General features: G+C 34.8%; 1 protein-coding gene across 1 annotated transcript in view; it reads left to right on the top strand.

Annotated features, from left to right (window-relative positions):
* Pbp95 (proximal sequence element A Pbp95) overlaps positions 1 to 23170 on the top strand; it is a 66586-nt gene that overhangs the window by 27054 nt on the left and 16362 nt on the right. The window contains exons 7-11 of the mRNA XM_081768870.1: positions 5191 to 5438; positions 7829 to 7982; positions 9724 to 9870; positions 16356 to 16542; positions 21286 to 21982. Coding sequence (XP_081624996.1) covers positions 5191 to 5438; positions 7829 to 7982; positions 9724 to 9870; positions 16356 to 16542; positions 21286 to 21982 — 1433 coding nt within the window. The remainder of the gene's footprint in view (positions 1 to 5190; positions 5439 to 7828; positions 7983 to 9723; positions 9871 to 16355; positions 16543 to 21285; positions 21983 to 23170) is intronic.

Below are 23170 nucleotides of genomic sequence, written 5' to 3' on the forward strand. Positions count from 1 at the left end.
AAATGAGGGATCAAATAATTTTCCAAGGCTTTCGTACATTTCATTCAATTCTTGCTTTCCTTTCCCAAGGTATGTAACTTTAAAAGGGACTTTTCCTGGCATCTTTTAAACAATATCACCATTTTCTTCATATCATCCTCTGACAGCTTCGTATGACAAATATCTGTGCGAAACGTTTGGATATCACGTACGTACATGCCTTCACTGGCAAATTCACTTGCGCGATCTTGTACCGTCCCCTTTTTATACATCATTTTTAAAATTATAAGCTCTTTTAGCGTACGTGTTCCATAAAAAACACCAAAGTAAGGATTTCTGCTGTTTAACACGACGCTGAATGTTCCACATTCCACAACTATCAGCTATGAATTTGAAACGGAAGTTAGTTGTAATCAGCATTGCCAATTGCAAAAGGAAAACTTTGCTTGGAAAACTGTACTTTTTATTTCTGTATTTTAACAACTAAAATTGACGTTTTAAAAAATTCGCAATTTGTCGCGTTTTACGGCGTATTTCGCTCAAAATACCAGTTATCACATTTTGTTGCGACTTCAAGACACCTATTTCCTTACTCAATCTGACGTAGTTCGTTGAAAAACCAACTCTCGGCTTTTTCGGAAAACTTTCGCGATTTTGCAACTTGCGAAAAACTCCTGCCCATACCGATCTTCAGAACGACTAGTATTGTGCCCTTCACAGGCACTACGATCAGTCTGTCCTTTCCGGTGGCCAGTGTGCTAGATCTTCAGATAGTTCTCTGTTGCTCTTTAAGGACATGCATTCTGTGTTGCGAATCAGATTCGAACGTACTTCTGTGAATTTTGAATTTTGCAAATCTAGTCCCGGAGGGTTAGTGAAAGGCTGAAATCAAACTTAAATGCTGCTTCTGAATGTTATAGATATGTAGATGTGCAGTACTGGGTGTATTGAATGAATTTTATTAGCACAGAGTGCATAACGATAAATGACGTTTATATTTTTATATTTCGTTATATATGTTCACAGTCCGAATTGTAATATAAGTCAAAACGGCTAAACACCTTAATTTTATTTACCTGTACTTGTAAAAACTACTGGTTGCATGCATTGAGAATTAGACACATCAAATGCAGAACACCATTAACTTTTTATTCTCAAAACCTTCATGAAAATTTATTATTATGTTGTTATAACAACCAAGCAAAATAGCTATCTTCTTTTTAACAACTGACATTACATGATTATCAATATAAAATCAACATATATTCTACATTTCTTCTTCCTTCTTCTTATCAAAACAATTGTGCACTTTTAAGCACCGTTGTTCAAAATCACTACAAGAAAATTGAAGTAATTTATCGCACAGATATATAATATCGTTGTATATATGGCTCCCGACTAAGACTTCTTGACTTGATTACAATTTAAGAAAGAATCCTGGACCGTTACATATGTCATACATGGTTACCTTACTTTTCGAATAGCCCTCGTATATATATATATATATATATATATATATATTTAATACATATATTAATTTCATTTTATCTTCACAATAATCTTATATTTATTTAATAATCAATTATATTTTAATTCTATAAATTGTCGATATAGAGGACTTATTCAAAAATACGACCAACTTGTTAATTATTCTGGTTCTAAAATAGATTCTTTAATTCTATATCTTCGGAACTCATTAAATCATTAAACAAAGTACATTGACATATTACACAACTTATTCCTTCCATTTGAGCGTAATCAAGATGATCATAAAAGAATTGAAAAACTCAATATTGATAAGTGAATCGAATTATAAAGAAATCAGAATAATACTCAAAGTAAAACAAAACAAGACAATCAATATAACGGAATAATACAAATAAAGAAATTATCATATTAAGAATTAGCAACGTTTATATGGGTTAGAATATAATATAACATGTTTTATTTATTCAAGCATATTTATCATAACTTTTAGTAAGCGATATTCGTGTTCATATCACAACGTGCTGAAATCTAGTATTTGCTGCAACATAAAAGGTAACAAGATTCGGATTGATGCTATTACTCTTGATTCCTATTGGTATTGATTAATTAACTTCAATTCATGATATACGGATATCACAAAATCAGTGAGACTCTTATCCAATTTTGGGTTAAAATGGCTGTTTCGAACTAAGGTGTTTCGGTTCGCTAACATAAAATCATTCTCAAAATTTGAAAGTAGTGCGTTCTTAAAATCTAAATAATTGCGTATACTTCCCCTAATCGCTTTCAACCAAACAGAGCAGGGCGGTAATAGAAATTTAGTTTTGTCTATACCGATTAGGTCACCTTCCTCTTCGAATTTCTCCAAAAATACACTGGCAGGTATGTCTTCTGACCTTTCGCTAAATTTCGTTAATGATCGTATTTCACTAAATCTGAAAGGAAGATGGTTATTATAAGGTTGTTTCGAAGGATTAGATCTTACGTGTCTGGGTTTTCGGTGATGTACTGAACGTGATCTTCTTTCCTCTTTTCCCATACTACATGCACTAGAGCTTTCTGCTATATCACTTTCTCCTAGTGGTAATTTGGGTTCATTGGATATATGGTCCCTGTTGAGAATTGAATCAGGATTAACATTTATGGTGACGATCTTTTCCTTTATAGCGTCTATTTCCTCATGTAATGCTTTAATTTTATTACTATGCTCACTAACCTTCGTTTCAACCGCATCCACTGAACTTTGTACAATAGAAAATCTGTGCACCATTTGTTCCATCATACAGTCTGCTCGTTCTAATTTAGTGTTGATTTGCTGTTCTTTGCTCTAATTTATTATCCATTCGCTGAGTCATAGCCTGTGTAATTTATTTAAATTTATTATCTATTTGCTGAAAACTATTATCCATTTGCTGAAATTTAGTATCCATTTGCTGAAATTTGTTCAAATTTAGTGTCCATTTGCTTCATTTGCTGAGACTAAGATTGACCTAACTGTTTTATAAGGTCAGCTACATTTGTTGATGAGTTCGTACCTGGTAGCTCTACATCACCACCTTCCTCATTTATATTTTCATTCCCAGAAACATTCATTGTAATGTTTCTATAAATTCTTTTCTTACTTCTTAATAAAGTATACTCCGTGTTGAACGTTATGATGAGACTGCTTTACTTAACTTCAAATTAATCTCAAGCTATTCCTGTTCGGTAAACCACCATCTATATATATAACGATAAATAACGTTTATATTTTTATATTTCGTTATATATGCCCACAGTCCGAATTGTAATATAAGTCAGCACGGCTAAACACCTTAATTTTATTTACCTGTACTTGTAAAAACTACTGATTGCATGCACTGAGAATTAGATACATCAAATGCAAAACACCATTAACTTTTTATTCTCAAAACCTTCATGAAAATTTATTATTATGTTGTCATAACAACCAAGCAAAATAGCTATCTTCTTTTTAACAACTAGGGGGGGCGCGGTGGCTCAGTGGTAGAGCGTTCACCTCCGGTGCTTGGGGTCCCTGGTTCGATCCCAGCTCGCGCCGTGTGGACTTTGTGGTGGACAAACACCGTGTTCGTGGGTTTTCTCGGGGTTCTCCCGTTTCCTCCCACTTTCTTCATTCCACCGTTTCACTCATTTCTCATTATCACCGTCTCCTTTAGCCTAACCGGTATAACTGTGGGACGTTAAACTTAAAGATTTCATTTCATTTCATTTGTTCTTTTTAACAACTGACATTACATGATTATCAATATAAAATCAACATATATTCTACATTTCTTCTTCTTATCAAAACAATTGTGCACTTTCAAGCACCGTTATCCAAAATAGCTACAAGAAAATGGAAGTAATTTATCCCACAGATATACAATATCGTTGTAAGTGTAAATATCTCATTCACTTACACGAGTTTTCTAAATTCCTCGCTGAAGGAATAAGGGAAAGGGAATTTTAACTATTACTCTTCTGATCGCCTAGACAAAGTCGCGAAACCTAGTATGTGGAGAAATAATAAGAAATTTACAATAACATGCCTTAGCGTTTTTGAGTTTTATTGTACAGCAATCATTTATTGAGTATTATATAAAAAAAAATATGGAAACTTCAATTTATTAAAAGTTTTTAAGTGTACAGAATACGAATATATCATTTACTGGCATGTTTTTTTTTTATATATAAAAATTCTATCCAAACGGAAGGGAGCAATCGACAGTTATTATGTTTCTTTCGAACTACTGCACATAAAGATACGAAATTTAATATATTTATTTATTGTATTTATTTATTTATTACTAAAGATCGGCTGTTGTGGTAAAATAAAACATCAAAAATGACAGGCAAAATGCCAAAATAAATTTTGAAAACGGAAGTTTACATTGCCAATTATCATTGTACTTTTGTGTCATTAATTTACCAAAGGCTCATATTAAATACTTTAATCTACATTAAGCATTGCAAGTAGCACTATGAGCTCCTTAGTGGCTAAGCGGTTAGCGTATGCACCTTTGGCGTGGGAGACTCGAGCTCGATTCCCGGCAGGAGCTCATGTGGCTCGGATTCCACGTTAAGCAGTAGGTCCACGTCTCATATAGCATCGCTGCTGAAAGAGACTTAAACTGAAAATCAACTCAACTCAACTGCAAATAGCACTAATTAGTAAGCATGACTTTGAAAGAATCAAAAACCAGAACGCATCAGTACAAAGAGAAAGAAAGAAAATGGTAAATCATATAACTGTCAATATCAAACCTAAAACTATAGAGGCAATACGCTAGTGAATACTGTGACTAAAAACTACGTTAACAACAAAACAAAAGAAAAACAAACTCAATTTATATTAGGTAAACCCTACATTGCGTTATACCTAGAGCATTCATAGAGCAGTTATACGTAGAGTTCTAAAGGGTGTGGAAAAAAAAAAATTCATAATTTTTTCCAAGGTCAGGTAAAAATGGAAAATCTGGGAAACAAAACGAAAACGTTAGTTTTTATTTATTTTCTAGCAGTTCTTTGTTACACTGTCGCTGCAAAACTAAATTCGCGTAGTATCCTGTTCCTGTTGCATGTAGTTGCGTATCTATACTTATTACTTTCAAAGGCCAGAAGATGGATATTTGTATATTTTTCAGGTATTTCTGATAGTATTATCTACCGCTGGACGAAAAAAGAAAATGAGTTGATTTGTTGTATTTCTATTAATTATGACAGGTATCTTACTATATGGAAGGCAGAACGAAGAATCAACTGTACAATCGCTGGTGTTACTCCTTAGACCCTCATATTCGGAAAGGCAGATTCAGTAAAGATGAAGATTTTATTATTGCAGCTGGTGTCAGGAAATACGGTACAGATTTCCCTCGCATTTCAAGGTTTCTTCCAGGCCGAACTTCTATTCAGATTCGAGACCGTTACAATGGAAGTCTTAAAGTCAAAATCCCCGCTCATAAATGGACATAGTAAGTATCATGCTTTAAGAATAATCTATTTATACCATAAGTGAATAATTTATTATTATTTCCGTAAGCAACTACACGCTAAACGTTTATCCAGATAATTTTGTAACCATGAGTGAGGTTAGGTAGCTTGTCTTTAGTGTTAAATTCAGTACGCAGAGTTAGAAAGTCGATTGACAATTACACGATAATTTATATCTTTCTAAATTTAAAACTGGTGACAATAAACATTTTTGAACTTTTTCGTAGATATCCTTGATTAATTTATTAATTCTTTCAGTTAATTATTCCTCATATAGCTGCATATTTATTTCTCGTATACAGGTGTTCCAAAACAACGACAACGTTTGGAAGGTGATTCCTGATACCAAGATAAGATAAAAGGTATAGACCATTCTGGGTGCACAAATCCTTCCTTTCGGAGTTAAAGGTTGCCGAAAACATGAAAAAATAAAATTTAAAGGACCATAGCTCCAAAACTATGGTATCTACCGTAGTCGGGTCAAGATTTCACTTAGGTACTAATATGTGCACTATCCAAAAATACATGTTTCAGAATCCTAAGGTACTCACGAAGCAATTTGTACAGAGGGAGTTTGGCTACGAGCATATAATTTGAAGTACTCTCCAACTACCTCTATAAAAATTGTAGCGTAAGTATCTCAGGATTCTGAAACTTCGATATTTGGATATACATGAATTGTAGTGGGGACCGAATTTACTGAAGCGCCTAGAGTACTGAAGCGCCTAAACTTACCTTGTGGCCCCACGTAACGTAGTCGCTAACGCCCTCGCCTTCGATGCGAGCGGTCCCGGGTTCGATTCCCGGTGGGGCACTCGGTCGAAAAAATGTGGAACGCTTTTTCAGGCCAGCCACCCTGAGTGAGGTTTTCCTCATTCATACCAGGCAAATGCCGGGGTGGTACCTAACTTCTAGGTTCCAGGCCGCCTCCTTTCTTCCTTCCCTTTCCCCGGATGGTGTGTTCGCCGTGGGAGGTAATCTCTCAAACGTGACGGGCTAACATGGCCAAAAATGACGAAAGCTCAGAAATCTAAATGCTAAGACCTTAAACTTACCTTACATGACGATGGACCGAAATCCACGGCAACTCTGACCTTCAGAAGTAAAAGCAATAGAATTTCTTGTTTATATAGCCTTTCAACTTATTTTAAAGTATTTTCTTGTAAATATATTTTGTGTTAAAATAATATTCAGAAAAAAATCTAATTAACTCTCTAAGAAGTTAAAAACTATTTTACATTGGAAATATAAATATCATTATAAGTGACGAGTTGTATTGCAACTTTTGCTTATTGTAAAACAAAACAGGCTGCAGTGATTAACCGACAGTTATAACGATTCAAATGCGTAACGAGTTGAAAATGAACACCATGAAGTTGCTCGCAGTCATGAACATATGAAGTTAAAAACACTCCTAAATAATTGTGTGAATATGTTACCCCATTTAAGAAAAGAGGTTTACAAATTAATTACCATACGACATGAAATTTTCTTGCATTTGGAGTAAGCAATATTAAAAATTATTCCTGGAGCAAGTAATGCACTAACAGTATATGAAATCTGAAAGTTAGAAATTTGGGAAATGTCTTTTAAATATTAAGGTATTTTTCAAGTTATAATTGAACTCCAATATGATATAAATATTAGCAACAAACTTGTGTCCCTGATTTTTTTACTTAAAATAATTCGAAAACTTGGAGTTTCCAGTCAGTGGAACAAACAACATTTTATTCGCTTCTGGCATCCCTGTTTTCACGTACCTAAATTTTAATTTTAATTTCTGTATGCAGCTCATGATGTTCTGGACGTTAAGTGGATACAGCATTGCATTAGAATCTTCTGAATTAATGATTCCTAGCTATCTCCGGCACTGTAGTATGGCTTATTATGGCATTTTAAAATGAATCAAGAAGTGTGGTGTCCTCCTGTTTTAGTATTGAGGCTATATGAGACGTAGACCTACAGTTCCGGGTAGAATCTGAACAACTTTAATGCTATCAAATTTCAGTGCTCTCTCACTGGGAATCGAACTCAGGATCCTGTACACAAAAGGCGTCCACGTTAGCCACTAGACAAGCGGGGAAGCTCTATTTAAACATTAATTTCTAATTCATGTCACCGATCAAGGCATCGTGGTTGGACTGTAAGACTATTGACATTGTTAATCTTCGACGTCAACGTTGAATGTTACGGTATTTATTTATTTATTTATTTACTTACTGATTTTCTTTCTTTTTCTGATTACCAAAGTTTGAACCGGTGTTGAAAATCTACAGACAAACTTAACAGTGCATTGATAAGATCCACTCTGCAGTTTAACAGTAAGTTTTTTCTGCGTTTATTCTAATCATATTTATTGTTTCGTTTTTAGCGATGAAGATAAGAAGCTGTTCGCATTAGTGAGAAAGTATGGATCGAGTGACTGGAGTAAAATCGCTACACATTTGCCTGGCCGAAATCGTACCAATGCCCGCCATCGATACAACACATTGAAACGGTGGCTTTTCAAAAATCCTGGAGCTACGGTATGTGCTTCGTGTGAATTAGTGTTGCACTTTATTAATAGGTGTTTTAAAAAAATCACGGGATAAATATTCAAAATCATCAGGTTCGATTCAAGTGTAAATGCGAAGGATTTAGTACAAATTAACATCCTAAAATGTCAATATATATGTAACCAATAATTGAAGGTTTAGTAAATAAAATTATAACATTATTCTGAAAAGCATATATTTATAGTGAATACTGGTATTTTTCACTTCATTTGGAAACCGAATAATAAGATGCCTTTTGAATAATGAAACACAATTTACTTAGAGATCAATTTTCAACAAGGAAATACTTAAATCCTTATTCTTTTTAACGCTAATTTTTAACGACAGAAGTATTACGTTTCTTATAGTTAAAGTGATAGTCTCATCTTGCACAGATTTAAACTAAATATTTACAAAATTAGTATTGAAGGAAAGGAAGTAAAAATAAGATATTGAAATGGTAATCTTTCCTCAAAAATACACTGAACCTTGCACAAGTATTTTGTTTGCACAGTGATAAAGTTTGTATGGCAGACTAATAATGAGTCTTAATACCATTCTTACCATCACCTTTTGTATAGTATATATTTTCTTTCTATATTCTAAAGTTTAAAGTAATTAGAAATTCTAGTAATAAAATTTTACAGAACTTTCTTTCTTTTCCTTTCTTCAGTACTCTTTTTTTCTTATGACTTCCCCTCCTATTACTTTGAGTGCGTTGTTGATTTATAATTTTAAGGAACTTAGAAAAATTCAGGCGCTCAATTATATTTTGGAGAAGTGATATAACAAACAACATAATTCATTGTACATAGTTTTGTAACTTTTTTTGCGTAGAAATACAGCACTTCGAGGTGTTGATTGTAATCTATTCAAATATTCCTGTTTTTCCTCTTTTCTTCCTTATGTTTGCACCTCCTGTTTCTGTTAGTACAAGTTCATACAGGAAACAAAATAGTAAACAGAATTTAAGGATTACGTAAGAAATACGAAATAAGCTATTTACTCTCTAAAACTGTCGCATTTAGACATGTCTAGTTTTCTGAGGAGTCATTGAATGTCTGATATGGGCTTTCCAATACACTAGGAGGCACATATTTGCTAGTTGAAACGTTAATGTAAATTATTTAATACTTAATGCCATTAACAATAAAATTGTGTTGTGAAAAAAAAAAAAAAAAGTTTAATAAAATACCATATTTGGTTCCAAGGTATGCTAATGAAAGAAAAGTTTATTGCAATTATTAGATTAAAAGTGTAGCAATTACTGAGTTCTTGGAAGTATTCCAATATTTGCTAAGGACGTTCTGTTGTAAGAAAAATATCAGTCTCAGAAATCTACATGGATCCCAGGTTTCCTAATTAAGATGACGAATAAGATTGCAATACTAAGTTTAAGTGATTGGATTTTTTTTTAAAAAAATCTGAAGATATATTCGTTTTAGTAATTTGAAATTCGCTTTTGATAACTAGGTTACAGTATCGTTAACGTCTCAGTTAATATCGCGCTATATTACGTATAATTTTACGTTCTTAATAATGCCTTTTATTATCATAGATGTCCATTTATGAGATCTGTTATCTATCTTTTTAACGAAGTCATCTCTTGGGTTGATCAAGTCTGAGCCTTAGCTCCAAAAAGTGAGTTCTTCTATTGTCATATGACAAAATTCACACTTAAATCTTTAGTTTAATTAAAATAATAGATTTATTTTAAATGCATTTATTTCAGCTGATGAACGCTCCTCGCCGTTCTTTAGTGAACCAGAATGATAGAATACAAGCATTGTGGCAAGAGGTGCGAGAATATATTAGGAGCTCCTCGACGGATGCTCTACCTGTTGTTCAAAGTGATCCCCCTCGTGCTGTAGAGATTCAGGTGAGTAATAACTTGAGGGAGCTCTGCTGTTTACAAGGTAATAGCAGTGCTTTTAAAAATTTAGTGTAGCTTCCGTACTCATTTGTAATAATAGCCGTTTAAGACTTACATATAAACAAGTCGCACTGGAATTAGTTGTCCTGATTTTTTTTTTCTCCTTACGTTGAACTGTAAAGTAAGAATAAACAAATCTACAGTGATTAGTTTAAATACACAGTTGTGTCATTTAATAATAATAGAAAATTGCAGTATCTACTACATATTTTGCAGTCAAGTTAAACAGTCATGGCCACAACCGTTCCTTACCTCTTGCAGGCTGGAACTCATAATTAATTGCTTTTGTACTGTTCTGAAAAGAGAATGCGAAAAATTCCAAGATCAACTACTTTCACGGAACACTTGTTACACTTTTAACACTTGCGTTCCAAATTAGTATCATCCCACTAACAATTCGAAGAGCTGTAAATAAGTTAAATTTCAATATTAACATGCGAGTAAGAGCATACAAGAAAACCAGTATGGAAAGTGACTAAGTTAACAAAGATCATTAAATAACTTTAAAAGCAAAAATCGTTAGAAGTAGCTTGTTTCTTCGAATTGTAAGAAGTGTTCCGTGAAATTAATGTGGTCCCAGGATTCTGTAGACTCATTCTCTTTATAGGAGTACAAACGCAGTTAACCTTTTTTTTTTATCAACTTCAATGAATCACGTTATTTACCGAGTAGGTGCAAATGCACCCCACACATAAATCGCTGTTTTTAATAAAAATATTTGATTATTATAATACACAAATGTTGAAATGGTACTTTATTGCATAGTTGATGTTTCGACATATAATGTAATATATTCGTATATTTTCTCACAGATATAGTATAGTTTGAATTTTGTGCAAAATACAGCATGGTATTATTTCTTTGCAAATAAACAAGATTCCAATATTGTTACAAAATGACTTGCCTATTGTATATTCAAATAAAGAAACATGTAAGCATATTCCTATCATTGCAAACACTAACAGTCTTCACATACAATCTTCTTTGTTGAGTGATCTTTGCCAACAAAACTGCCACAAACGTTACATTTTGTTCGAACCTTCCTGTCTCTGGAGTACGGGCACTTGACACACCGTCCTTGGTTCTATCCAACAGGAATATTTGTTTCGTCTTACGAGTCAATCCATTCTAAGTGATCAAGCATGTGCCGTTCGACCATCTCCAAAAAAATCTAATTTTTTCATGAATGTTTATCCTATATCAGGGTACTTCGAAACCACAATTAATTTTTTTTTACAACATCCCATGGCGACGCGGGGGGCGCGGTGGCACAGTGGTAGAGCGTTCACCTCCGGTGCTTGGGGTCCCTGGTTCGATCCCAGCTCGCGCCGTGTGGACTTTGTGGTGGACAAACACCGTGTTCGTGGGTTTTCTCGGGGTTCTCCCGTTTCCCCCCACTTTCTTCATTCCACCATTTCACTCATCTCTCATTATCACCGTCTCCTTTAGCCTAACCGGCATAACTGTGGGACGTTAAACTTAAAGATTTCATTTCATTTTCCCATGGCGACGCAGCGGCTGCCGCCATTTTGCATTTTTTCGATTTTAAGCGTTTACATTGTTGTGAATATCTCAGCATGTACTTGTCCTACCTAATTGAAAATTGCTGGATGTCTCCAACTCGTGCAGAGCTAAAACTTTGATCTCCTAACATTTTTGCCTAAAGCCACTGGAAAGGGGTAAAATCAGGGCCTACAGTAGCAACATTTTTGAACATTGAAGACATGTTTGAGAAGAGGAACCAACTGACGTAGAGGTCTGAATTTTTGTATGCATGTAGTCTGGGCTCATACGTTTATAGTCAAAAATTTGCAGATCTGTAGCTGCTCCCAAAGGCCTGAAAAAATATAGTAAAGTTGGGGAATTATGCCAATTTGGCATATTTCACTGTCGAATATCTCCAATGGGCCTGGATAAAAAAATCTGAAATTTTGGAAATAGTTAGTCCTTTAGCATACCATAACACACAACAAAGCGTGTTTTGTGTTTTTGAGCAGAAGTGGGGCCAAAGTATTAAAGAATGACGTCATACTCGATGAGGTTTTTGTTCACAAATTCAACTGGAAATTCGTTGTTGTGAAGTAAAATAAAGTAGGATGAATGGGTAGTCCAGTTAAGGTTTTCAAGCTCGTTTTTTTTCTGCTAGTTGTGACTCACTGTCTTATCACCCACAGCAGCACTAGTGAAGAATGCCGCTATCAGCAGAAGGCGAGAAAAGTCAAAATGCACACTTGGTAAAAAATCCGGAAATACTCATTGTTGTTTGCTATATTAATGATATTCAAATGATATTCAAACATGATTATGCTTGTTTTAACTGTCAACTCATGAAGTTGTCGTTTCGTTAAACCTCTACGTCAGTTGCTTTCTCTTCCCAAATATCTTCAATGTCCAAAAATGTTGCTACTGTAGGCCCTGATTTCACCCCTTTTAAGTGGCTGTAGGCAAAAATGTTAAGGGGACAAAGTTTTAGCTCTGCACAAGTTGGACACGCCCAGCAATTTTCAATTTGCTAGGACAAACACATGCTGAGATATTCAAAACAACGTAAACTCCTGAAATCGAGAAAACGCAAAATGGCACCAGAACCTGCGTCGCTACGAGATGTTTTAAACAATAATTAATTGTGGTTTTGAAGTACCCTGATATAGTATAAACAGTCATGAAAAAGTTAGATTTTTTTTTTTTTTTTGGAAAAGGTCGAGCGGCAATTTTTCTTTTTTCTCGATCACTTGGCATGGATTGACCTTACATATCTTCAGACTAATACGAACCTTCGCTATACATTCGAAAGTACTAAAAAGTCATTATCATTAACATTCGAGAGAAGTAACGTTCGTGTAATATCTAAGACTCGTTTACCTTGTAAATAGAGCACAAGACAGAGAAGAAAGTTACAAGCGTTATACCATCAGTTATCACTACAGCTCATATTTGTGCATGATAATTGTGTAGTAGGAACGAGTAACTACGAAAAGCAAGTTAAAATGAGCTACCACCAAGTACTCGTTGAGGAGAACAGTGCATATTTGAAAAGTAACATGATTTACCAAGTGGGGTGTACTTGCACCCCTCTCTACTAATTTGTAAATATTAAGAAGACAATTCATTTAGTATAGTTGCCTTCCTCGTAAAAATATTTCACACAAATAAATAATTAAAGACGTTGAATCTCATCCTTGTAGATATATTTTTACAACAATAATAACAAAATAATTAGCACTGGGGTGTGTTTGCACCCATGTTGGTGAAAAGAAGGTTAATGATGAAAATATAGGAACTTCAGTCTGCAAGCCGTAAGAAACGGCTGCGACTATGACTCTCGCGCGAGTCGAAATATCCAAATAAACTGAAACTAGGAGGACCACAAGTGCAAGAGTAAGCACGTTGTTATATATTTAACATCTATCAGTAAATGTGTGTCATACTAGTTCAAGGGAGACTGAAATGCTATTTCTGTCTTGACACGTGAGTTGGTAGATTTAACTGCTACAAAAAATACTTTATGTTATTGAGAATCTTTTCATCGCAAAAGTAAGGGACGATAGAAGATATTCTCTTGGTGTGCTTTCAACTCTCTTGCTTTAGTTTTACGTTACTGTGTGTGTAATGAAATGCTCAATCCTAAAGTAAAAAATTTGTCAAACTAGTGCTACAACAGTTTTTCATAAATTTTATGAATTCGAAAGAGGAATATTCCTGATGATTTATCTAGCAGCTTACTCTTTAACGCTAATGTTCAGTGGTAGAACTTTCATTTCTGATTCAAAGTTTCCTACACCATGTTAACTTGAATGGACACCTCGTTTCTGTGGATTTCTCGAGGTTCTTCTGTTTCTTCCTATTATTGTTATTCACTAACGACTTTCACAACTGTGCAGTAACATGTAAGGCTATGCTCATATGTCGCAAGCCACGGATAAAATGCTGCCATATCATAACAAATAGTCATATCTAGATGTCCAGTAATACCAATTGCTGAGAGGCACACTGGCTTCGCAATACCAAGCAAGGACAAAAGTGAAGTTTTGGAGTGAACTCGTGACGTACGTACGTCAGTGGTAGTAGGTGGGACAAGCACCATGAAGTACGCATGTACGTCACTGATGCGGAAGGGGTTAAATGTATTGCCTTTCTTTTCTAACCGTTTAAGATCAGCTTCAGACACAAAAAAGACACCCTAAAAGCTATCCAAGCATATGATTGGGTACTGAAAGACTGATAAATTAAACGCAAATGAAGCTTATGTACCACATCTATTTTCTTCCAGGTGTTGTTTATACAGGGTGTTTCAAAACAACACCGACAACGTTTGGGAGATAATACCTGACACCAAGATAAGACAAAAAGTATAGACCAACTTGGGTGCACAAATGTTTCCTTTCGGAGTTATAGGCTGCCGAAAACATGACAAAATTAACTTTAAAAGTCCATAGCTTCAAAACTATGGGACCTATCGTAGTCGGGTCAAGACCACTTAGAAACTAGTATGTACCCTATCCAAATATTCAAGTTCCAAATATCCAAATTGTTGCGAAAGTACCCTAGGATTCTGAAACTTAGATGTTTGGATAGGGCACATACTAGTTCCTAAGTGAAGTCTTGAACCGACTACAGTAGGTCCCATAGTTGTGGAACTATGGACCTCTAAAGTTCATTTTTTTCATGTTTTCGACAGCCTACAACTCCGAAAGAAAGCATATGTGCACCCAGGTTGGTCTATACTTTTTGTCTTATCTTTGTGTCAGGAATCACCTCCCAAACGTTGTCGGTGTTGTTTGAAACACCCTGTATACCACACCCACCTGGAACGTAGCGATCAACTGTGTTTATATACCACAGTCTGTGTCTATAGATTTTCATAGCTCCTCGTGATCTTGACATGATTTGTAAAATAGAGAATATAAAGAACAAAGGTATTCAGCATTAAACACAACACAAACACCTCTAATTATTTCTCACCTGCAGAATACCGCTTTTTTTAAAGTATACTATTTAATTAAGTAACTCAATATGACAAAACAAGAGAAATCCCTCAAATGAAGGAGAATTCATTTCTATACGGCTCTACCTATCTAATCAACTGACAGATCTTTAAGACTGAAAGCTGAAAAGATGTTAAATCTGTGTATATTTTTCAATTGAGCTATTTCTCACGAATAATAAGTTTAAAACTTATATATCTGGCGACACATGAAGTAGAATAAAACACATTAAGTGCCAGCAAGCTTTACAATACATCGTCTAGCAGAACGCCACTTAAATATCGTTAATTGATCACTTGAACGATATTGTACAATACGTACTTGCTGCTTCAAACTATTAATTCATTTTTATGAAGTGCAGAAGGAATGCATTTATTAATGCATGCAAGATATTCATCCCCTATGATAGGGGATGGAAATTTAGGAGTAGTAACTGAGTATAACTACCTGGGAAGTGTGATAGAGAAAGAAGGAAAAATTGAAAAAGAGATAGGAAGAAGAATACATCAGGCTCAGGGACTGTACCAAGGCGTATAAGAGACACGATATGAAAAAATAAGCATGTACCGATCCTTACATGCGAATCGGATACCTGGACAGCGACGGAAGAGAGGAAAGCAGAATACAAGCAACAATGAAATTTCTGATAATAATAATAATAATAATAATAATATTAATAATAATAATAATAATAATAATAATAATAATAATAATAATAATAATAATAATAATAATAATAATAATAAAAGATAATCAAACATTGAAATAATGTAGGTGGGAGAACAATTGAAAAGGAGAGAATAAAATAGTTTCGTCATGTGCAAAGAATGGATGAGCAAAGGAAAGCAAGGAAAGAGTTAGAAAGCAAAGAAGAGGGAAGAAGACCAAAAGTAAAGCCAAGAGAAAAATGTTGCAGAAAGTAAAGGAAAACACTGAAAGAACCGAAAATGTGGGAAGGGTGTTTAAAGAAGAAATGAAGAGAGAAAGAAGGAAATGGTGGGCTCTACCTCAACTTCCAACCCGCTCGGCGACTGAAAAATCGACAGGATGAAGAAGAAATTCACATATGTCGATTCATTACTGATATTGTATGTCGTGCGCATGTATATTGAAAGAGAACTTCCGAACGTGAGTGTAGTCATTTTCAGTGTATCTAGGTAGATAATATTTACAGAACGGTTAAAAAAATGGATAGCCAGTTTTCCTGAACACTATTAAACAAGTTGAAGAAGAAAAAAATATATATCATTCTTTATTAATGTAATATATATACTTTAAATTTCTTTTTGTACCTTTGTACTATGAAGTCGAATTGCTAGATTAAGTACGAAAACTTAGAAAACTGGTCTTAATACTAGTAATTTGATGAGTTATCTATCATAAATCCTGTATAGAGCTTCTCCAACTTTTTCCTTGTGTTTTAGCTTGTTTATTTTTATTTTTCAGGAGCGATTTCCCGTAGACGAATTAGCTCAACTAAGGCAAAAGTTTAAATTGTCTGCAGGAAGGAAGCGCGGTAGAAGAGTAGGGTATAGGAAGTTGCCCTCACAAGTTGATACGGAGCTCAATAACTTCTTCCGTTGTTCCTATGCACAGATGGGAAGAGGAAGAAGAGGCACTGGAAGAAGAAGATGTAAGTTTTTTCATGAAAATTAACTGTTCTTACGTGACGTAACGCATCACATTTTTGTTCATCGTGCTTTTCTTGTCTCTAGTGATTGCTACTATTCACTATATTAGAAACGAAATTCGGTGACCTCGTAAATAGAAAATGATCAGACCAGTAGTTATCAGATTTAGCGTCGCGAGCAGCTTTCTAATAATAATCACTAAAATATCAAAACACACGTGGTGTGTGGAAGATTAGTCGAATTAGAAATTAGGTCGATACCTAACTGACGCTAAAAAGGAATATAAGTATTTAGTGCAAATTTTTAGTATCGAATAATAATAGAAAGTAATCAGATGTTATTGAAGTATTTGATATTGGCGGATTTTGTTAGCATTTGCACATTTGCGAAGTGTGTTGATTGTCATTTTACAAAGATCGATGAACTAATATATACTAATCTTTATTTATATTAAATTAATAAATGTATGTAGTATGTATGTGTGTTTATGTTCCAGCATAACTCTGGCACACTTGGAGCAATTTGAACCAAACATGGTACACATGTTACTTAGAATCTGGAAAGCAGTGTTGTTGGGATAAGACTCCCCTGGCATACCTAAGGAGAGTGGGATAGGGTGACATATAAAAATGATCGAAAACGATCGATATTAGTATAATTTTCGAGGTTGCTAAGATAAACAGTGACAATCTTGATGCTGTTTAAGGCCAAATTCACAGCCCCTCATTATCACCCCCTGGGGAAAGAAGGAGGTGAGGATGGTAACTTGTAAAAATAGTCGAGAACGATCGATATTAGTGACGAATCTGTAGTTTCCAGGGTCACTGAGATGAATAGTGACCATCCCGCTGTCGTTTAAGTCCACGTTTAGGCCTCATTATCACCCTTACGGGATGAGAAGGCGGTGAAATGTAAAAATAATCGAAACAACCGATATCAGTGTCGAATCCTCAGTTTTTGCTCGTACTGAGATGAATAATCACACTTCGATACCATTGAAGTCCAAGTTTAACCTCCATTGGCATGGGAGGTGAGAAGGGGGTAAAAAATAAAATGTCTCAAATAACCTAGATTAGTGTCGAATCCATAGCTCTCTAAGCTGCTAGGTAACAATCTGGATGACATTTGTGCCGATGTTTAGGCCAGAACGGGCATGTCACTGGATTGGGAATTGGCATAGCTCGTATATATATATATATAAAATATATTTGGATGTAGGTGTATGAATGTATATTCAAGTGTAACTCTGGAACACCTGGAGCAATTTCAACCAAACTTGGAAGACATGACTTAACAGTCTGAAAAAAATACAGTGGGAGTTAGACACTACAATGGGTGAGAGCTGGAAGGGCTAACCTTAAAATAATATAAAACGACCGATATTTTTGTGCAATGCATAGCTTTCGGAGTCGCTGAAATGAATGGTAACACCCCCAATGCTGTTTTAAGACCAAGTTCAGCCCCATTGGCAGAGCGAGCAGGAATGAAAATATATAATGTCAAAAACAAGTGAAATTGCTCCAGGTGTCGAATTCATAATTTTCGGGATCGGGAAAACAGCTGACGTGTTTAACATGACTTTCGGAACATATATAGTACCCACTTAAAGCTTTTTTTTTTTTTTAAATTATGTAACCGCCTTCCAGACTTGCCCTCCCTGCTGTCCCACCAACGAGTATTTTCAGGAGACCTGAACTTACCTGGTAAAGACACCAAGGGACATTTCCAAAAGGGGATTAGAGAATTGTTCCCAAATCGCCCACCGGTCTCAATAATGAGATGAGCATTAGGCACCGAGAGGTTTGGATATCCAGTCTCGAAATCCTCACAGACGATCAGATGGTCACCCAGACCACGACGCACACAAAGATTATTCATACATATAACAAAAACACATTAAATAAAATAGCACCATCCTAATTTATTAAAATACTATTTAAAAAAATAATGTAATAGAGAAACAAGCACAACACTCAACATATATATAAATTTTTCACTAATGAAATCACACTTCGCTTTTTCACTACACTATAGCCCTTTTATAACGTCTATATATGTGTATGGAAGATTATGATTGGGATCTCACTATCGATGCTTTTCTCGCACCATTAATGCACATGGGGGATTAGCGCTGTAGGAGTGACACCGGAATAATCCCACGAAGTAGCTTGTTGCTGCTGCACAAATCCACAAAAATTAACATTAGTCTCAATCAAAAGAATATAGGCAATCACCAAAATGGAATGAGAATGTTAGAGGGCGCGTTTATAACTAATACGCACTAGGTATGTGAACCTGGGACTTCACTGATTGGGGCTAGCCATAACTAGGTCCTTGACTGGCTAATAACGTATGCCCCTTAACACAACGTTATGCTCGATGCTACTGACGTGGTGATTGCTCGCAGTTACGGAGTAAGATTCCTCGAGCTGAAACACCCGAGATCCAAGCCAGATTGACCGACTGGTCAATGTTGGCAGTTCATTCTAAAGTGCACTCAGGTTAAATTACCTGTATGTACATGCAAATAGAATATATAAAAGAGTTGACGTTAATTTTCAGTGCACTGGCCACGACGCACAAGACATTACGATAACTTGGTTGTGGGAACGTTCAGATAACGAACTGGCTAAATGATATAGTTGTCGTCGCTGTGGCGTTTGGACACCATAGAACATAGTCTTTGTATATTAATAAGTGAGATAAAAACACTGAGAAGCTTTGTCGCTCACTAAAATATTCTCACAGCAAAGCAGCGTTTCAGATATATATATATATATGAGTGGACGAGAAAAGACTCCTTTGTCCTATTGCATGGCAAAGAAAACAGTTCCCACCGAAGAAAGAAATTATTTGCGTCGCAGAATACGATATAAATCGAAAACTGATTACTGTCTTTACAAATTATACAGAGCATTCTCAAAAATTACGTCTATAACCTGATGACGGTTATAATTACATCAGTTTGATTAAAGGGCGTATTCTGTGGGGTAGAATGTTTCAAATTTATTCCAAAAGTAGAGTATATTCTGTATTTTGATCATTGCACTTTCATTGAAATACGTATCCTAAGAAGAGAGGGATTTAAATATTTTTCCATAAACCTGTTCTTTCCATGCGAAAAACCGGCATTTGAGGTAGTTATTTATATAATATGTATAATTTGTTAAAACTAAAGACAAATTTTGTTTGTTTATAGAATTAATATTTGCTTGATGTTCTGAAGTTTAAATTTCAAATGATGTTTAATGATTATTTATTTGACAACTGATAAACAATTCCTTGGTTTTATATATTCGACAACATGAAACATTCATGAAAGTAGTGCTAAAATTTAGTAAATAATACCAGCGATCCATGCCAAAAACATTAATTAAAACGTTTGGAGAACAAGAACATGAAATGATATAATATGAACGTTTTTTTTTTTTCAATCACTTGAAAAGAAAAAAGTTGTTACGTAATCTAAGGTGTTGGTTCTAATAACAAAATTAAAAAATTCCGCTAATTTGAAAGTAAAGATAGGTTTAAAAGTAATCATGAGTAACCGACGATGAAAGTTTAATTATTCCAGTAGCATGCTGGCTTCCTAACTTGCGCTAACGATTTTCAACCGAAGTTAAATGCGTCAGAGATTAAGTTCATTAGGCATATAGTATTGAAATCAAGCGATTTGTGCAAATATTGGAAAATTCTTAAAAATATAATTAATCTAATTTAATTTATTCTATCTATAAATTGAACAGTAAGTTATAGGGTTGCCAGACGACCTGTGTATAAAGGATTGTGCTATATTTTACAATCATATTTTTCTATTCTCTAAGAAGATTGTACAGGACTACATTTGTCCTGTATTTGCTTACAAGGACAGGCTTTTCACATTCACCCGCCTTACGAAGTTCATGAAGTACATGTTAATCAAATATCAAGTAATTAAAGGTATTGTTAAAATGTTAATATATTTTTTAAGTGTCTGTTTAAGTTACGTATTGCAGTTATGTTTAGAAATTTGCCTTCGATATTCTTTCTTGTTTAAGAACACGTATCTTGTATTGAAGCGGAGAAGTATGTAAACTCTGAGTAAGCCCCAATAAACATGAGGACATTCTGTTTAGTTTACTGTAAGGACTGTTGCTTGTCCAACCATTTGTAAATAGAATTATTGATATTCAGGAAGAAATATATCTTTAAGCATGGCAAATTGCTGGTTTTACACGCTGTTGCAATAAATATGTTCACTGCGCCATTGTTACTGTCCATATTGTTCCAATATAATATGGCTTTATCAGTTGAACCCGGAATTGTATTACCATAAGTCTCAATCTTGTATGGTTATCAGGAGCTATTTAAGTTTTTTAAATGTCGGAATGAAATACTGTCAAAATATGTTCCTTTGTAATAAACTCATGCCTTGCACCATGAACTTCATTCTTGTTTAAGATTCTGTTTTCATAATATTTCAGTTCATGGAATCATTGTCACAGAGATAATAAAAATTTTATGAAAACAGAATCTTAAACAAGAACGAGTTCGAAGTTTATTTTCGAGAAATGCACCCAAGAGCATGTTTTAGCAATTATATTATTTTACCTTGGACTTCCTCGAAAAAAATTAATCCTCAAGTACTTTAAGTGTATTTTTTATTCAGAATTATACAGGATCTAGCGACTTGTACATTTCGTCTGACTATCTACGACTGTTATAACATAAAGTTGTATATTTTGTTTTCTTTTCTTTTTTTATAGTGATCTATGATGAGACTGAGCTGAACAAATGGGCAGATTCTATGGAGCATATATTGGAATACTTCGGAGCCAACTTAACGTTTCCCAAACACGAAGAAGCGATCATCAATGATGAAACATTCGAAGAGTGTGATATCAGCCTAGCACTAATTATGAAAAGACGTCAAGACGAGGCTCGAAGGAATGCCCAAAACATATCTTCACAGGCATGTTCTAATTCGATACAGAACAGCCAATCTGTGCAAGTGAACCATGTGCAAAACGGATTGACAGAAGAAAATAGCAACAAAACTTTGAACGGAAGCGAGTGTGCTTCAACCAGTAAAATTAATGACACACTTCGTTTACAAGTGAATGCCGGCAATTCTGTATTAAGACTAGGATTTGATGATCCCCAAATAAACCGGCCACAAGAAGTACGTGACGATATCCGTAATAAGTTACATTCAAGTAAATACCTCTTCATTCCACCAAATCACACAACTCTAGTTGGTTTCCGAGGTTTACTGCTTTCCCGACGCAATTTGTATAATTCTATGCATGGTAATGATGATGATGATTTAATTGAAGATGGCGATAGGTATCACCCCTCCGTGAGTGAGAATAGCACTAGTTTGACCAGCGAACAAGCTCGAGAGCTCTGGTGGAGACGATTTGTGGCATTATTTTACTTTGCCTCAATTGCAAGTAACAAATTGTAAGTATATTGAATAAATATCATGACATATATCTCATGCATATGCATATATATATATATATATATATATATATATATATATATATAACTTGTGATTATATATATAATTGATCAACCGGGTCATTCCATCTGATACTGGCCTACGTAGGTGTCTGTTCTCGATTTTTTTTTCAATAGTAATGATAATAACAGAATATATTTATAGTGCGTCCAATAAGAGAACGTCTCTGACAGCTCGCAGTGACATTGCCACTACTCGTGTGTCAACGTTTTTTTCGGTGCAACTGTAGTGGCAATTTAATTAATGGTATAAGACAGAGTGATCGTGGTTGGTTACACTGGTATCAAAGTAGGGGCTGCAATGTCCCACCGCATGTGGTAAGAAACGTCAGAGACCATCTCTTGTTGGCCGTTTTTAGTATTTACAGAGCCCAAATTAACATGTGCAAAGTTACAGTTGTATATTCTGATAGAGGCATGAAAAACATTTTCATGAAGACCACTGTTCCATTGCAAGATGCAATTTCATCTGTTACTTATGTGTTATGATTGCTTTTCGATCTAAAATAGTGAACACACTAAAAATTATATTCTGGTTGAACTTCTTGCACAGAATGCAGAAATATTACAACAAAACTAACAGTTTAATGCTGCTACCTTGTATGTTCCATGATGACTTTTGTAAAATTTATCCGATTGCAGTGAAACTATGTTGGGCTTCCGCCAGCCTGTGGGGTTGACATCCGTCAGGGCTGAGGAAGTAGAAGCAAGATAAAATCAACCCTGTGTTGTCAGTTTGCACATATACATAATATAGAACAGTCTTAGAATATAACTTCGATAAAACTAAATTCAATTTCTACGAAGAGTTGCATATTTTGGTTGGGGCTTTCCTATCATTCTTATTGCTTCAGGCTGAAATCAGTCAAGGATGATTAGGTAAAAGAGAGCAAATTCACTCATATCATGGAAGTCAACTCATATACACAATATGATAAAAAATAATTTTTGAATAATAGCTTTCGTAAAAGTTACTTGATCTTGATGTAATATGGCGAATATTTTCTTTGAGGATTTCCAATCACCCCACTACTTGAAGCTGAAATCGGTCGAGAGTAAAGGGATGAATTTACCCGTAAATTTAATAAATAATTAAATAATAAATAAATGTTGAGAACATTCTCCGAT

This window comes from Thermobia domestica, chromosome 8, assembly GCF_964235325.1.
Source record: "Thermobia domestica chromosome 8, izTheDome1.hap1.1, whole genome shotgun sequence".
Lineage (NCBI taxonomy): Eukaryota > Metazoa > Arthropoda > Insecta > Zygentoma > Lepismatidae > Thermobia > Thermobia domestica.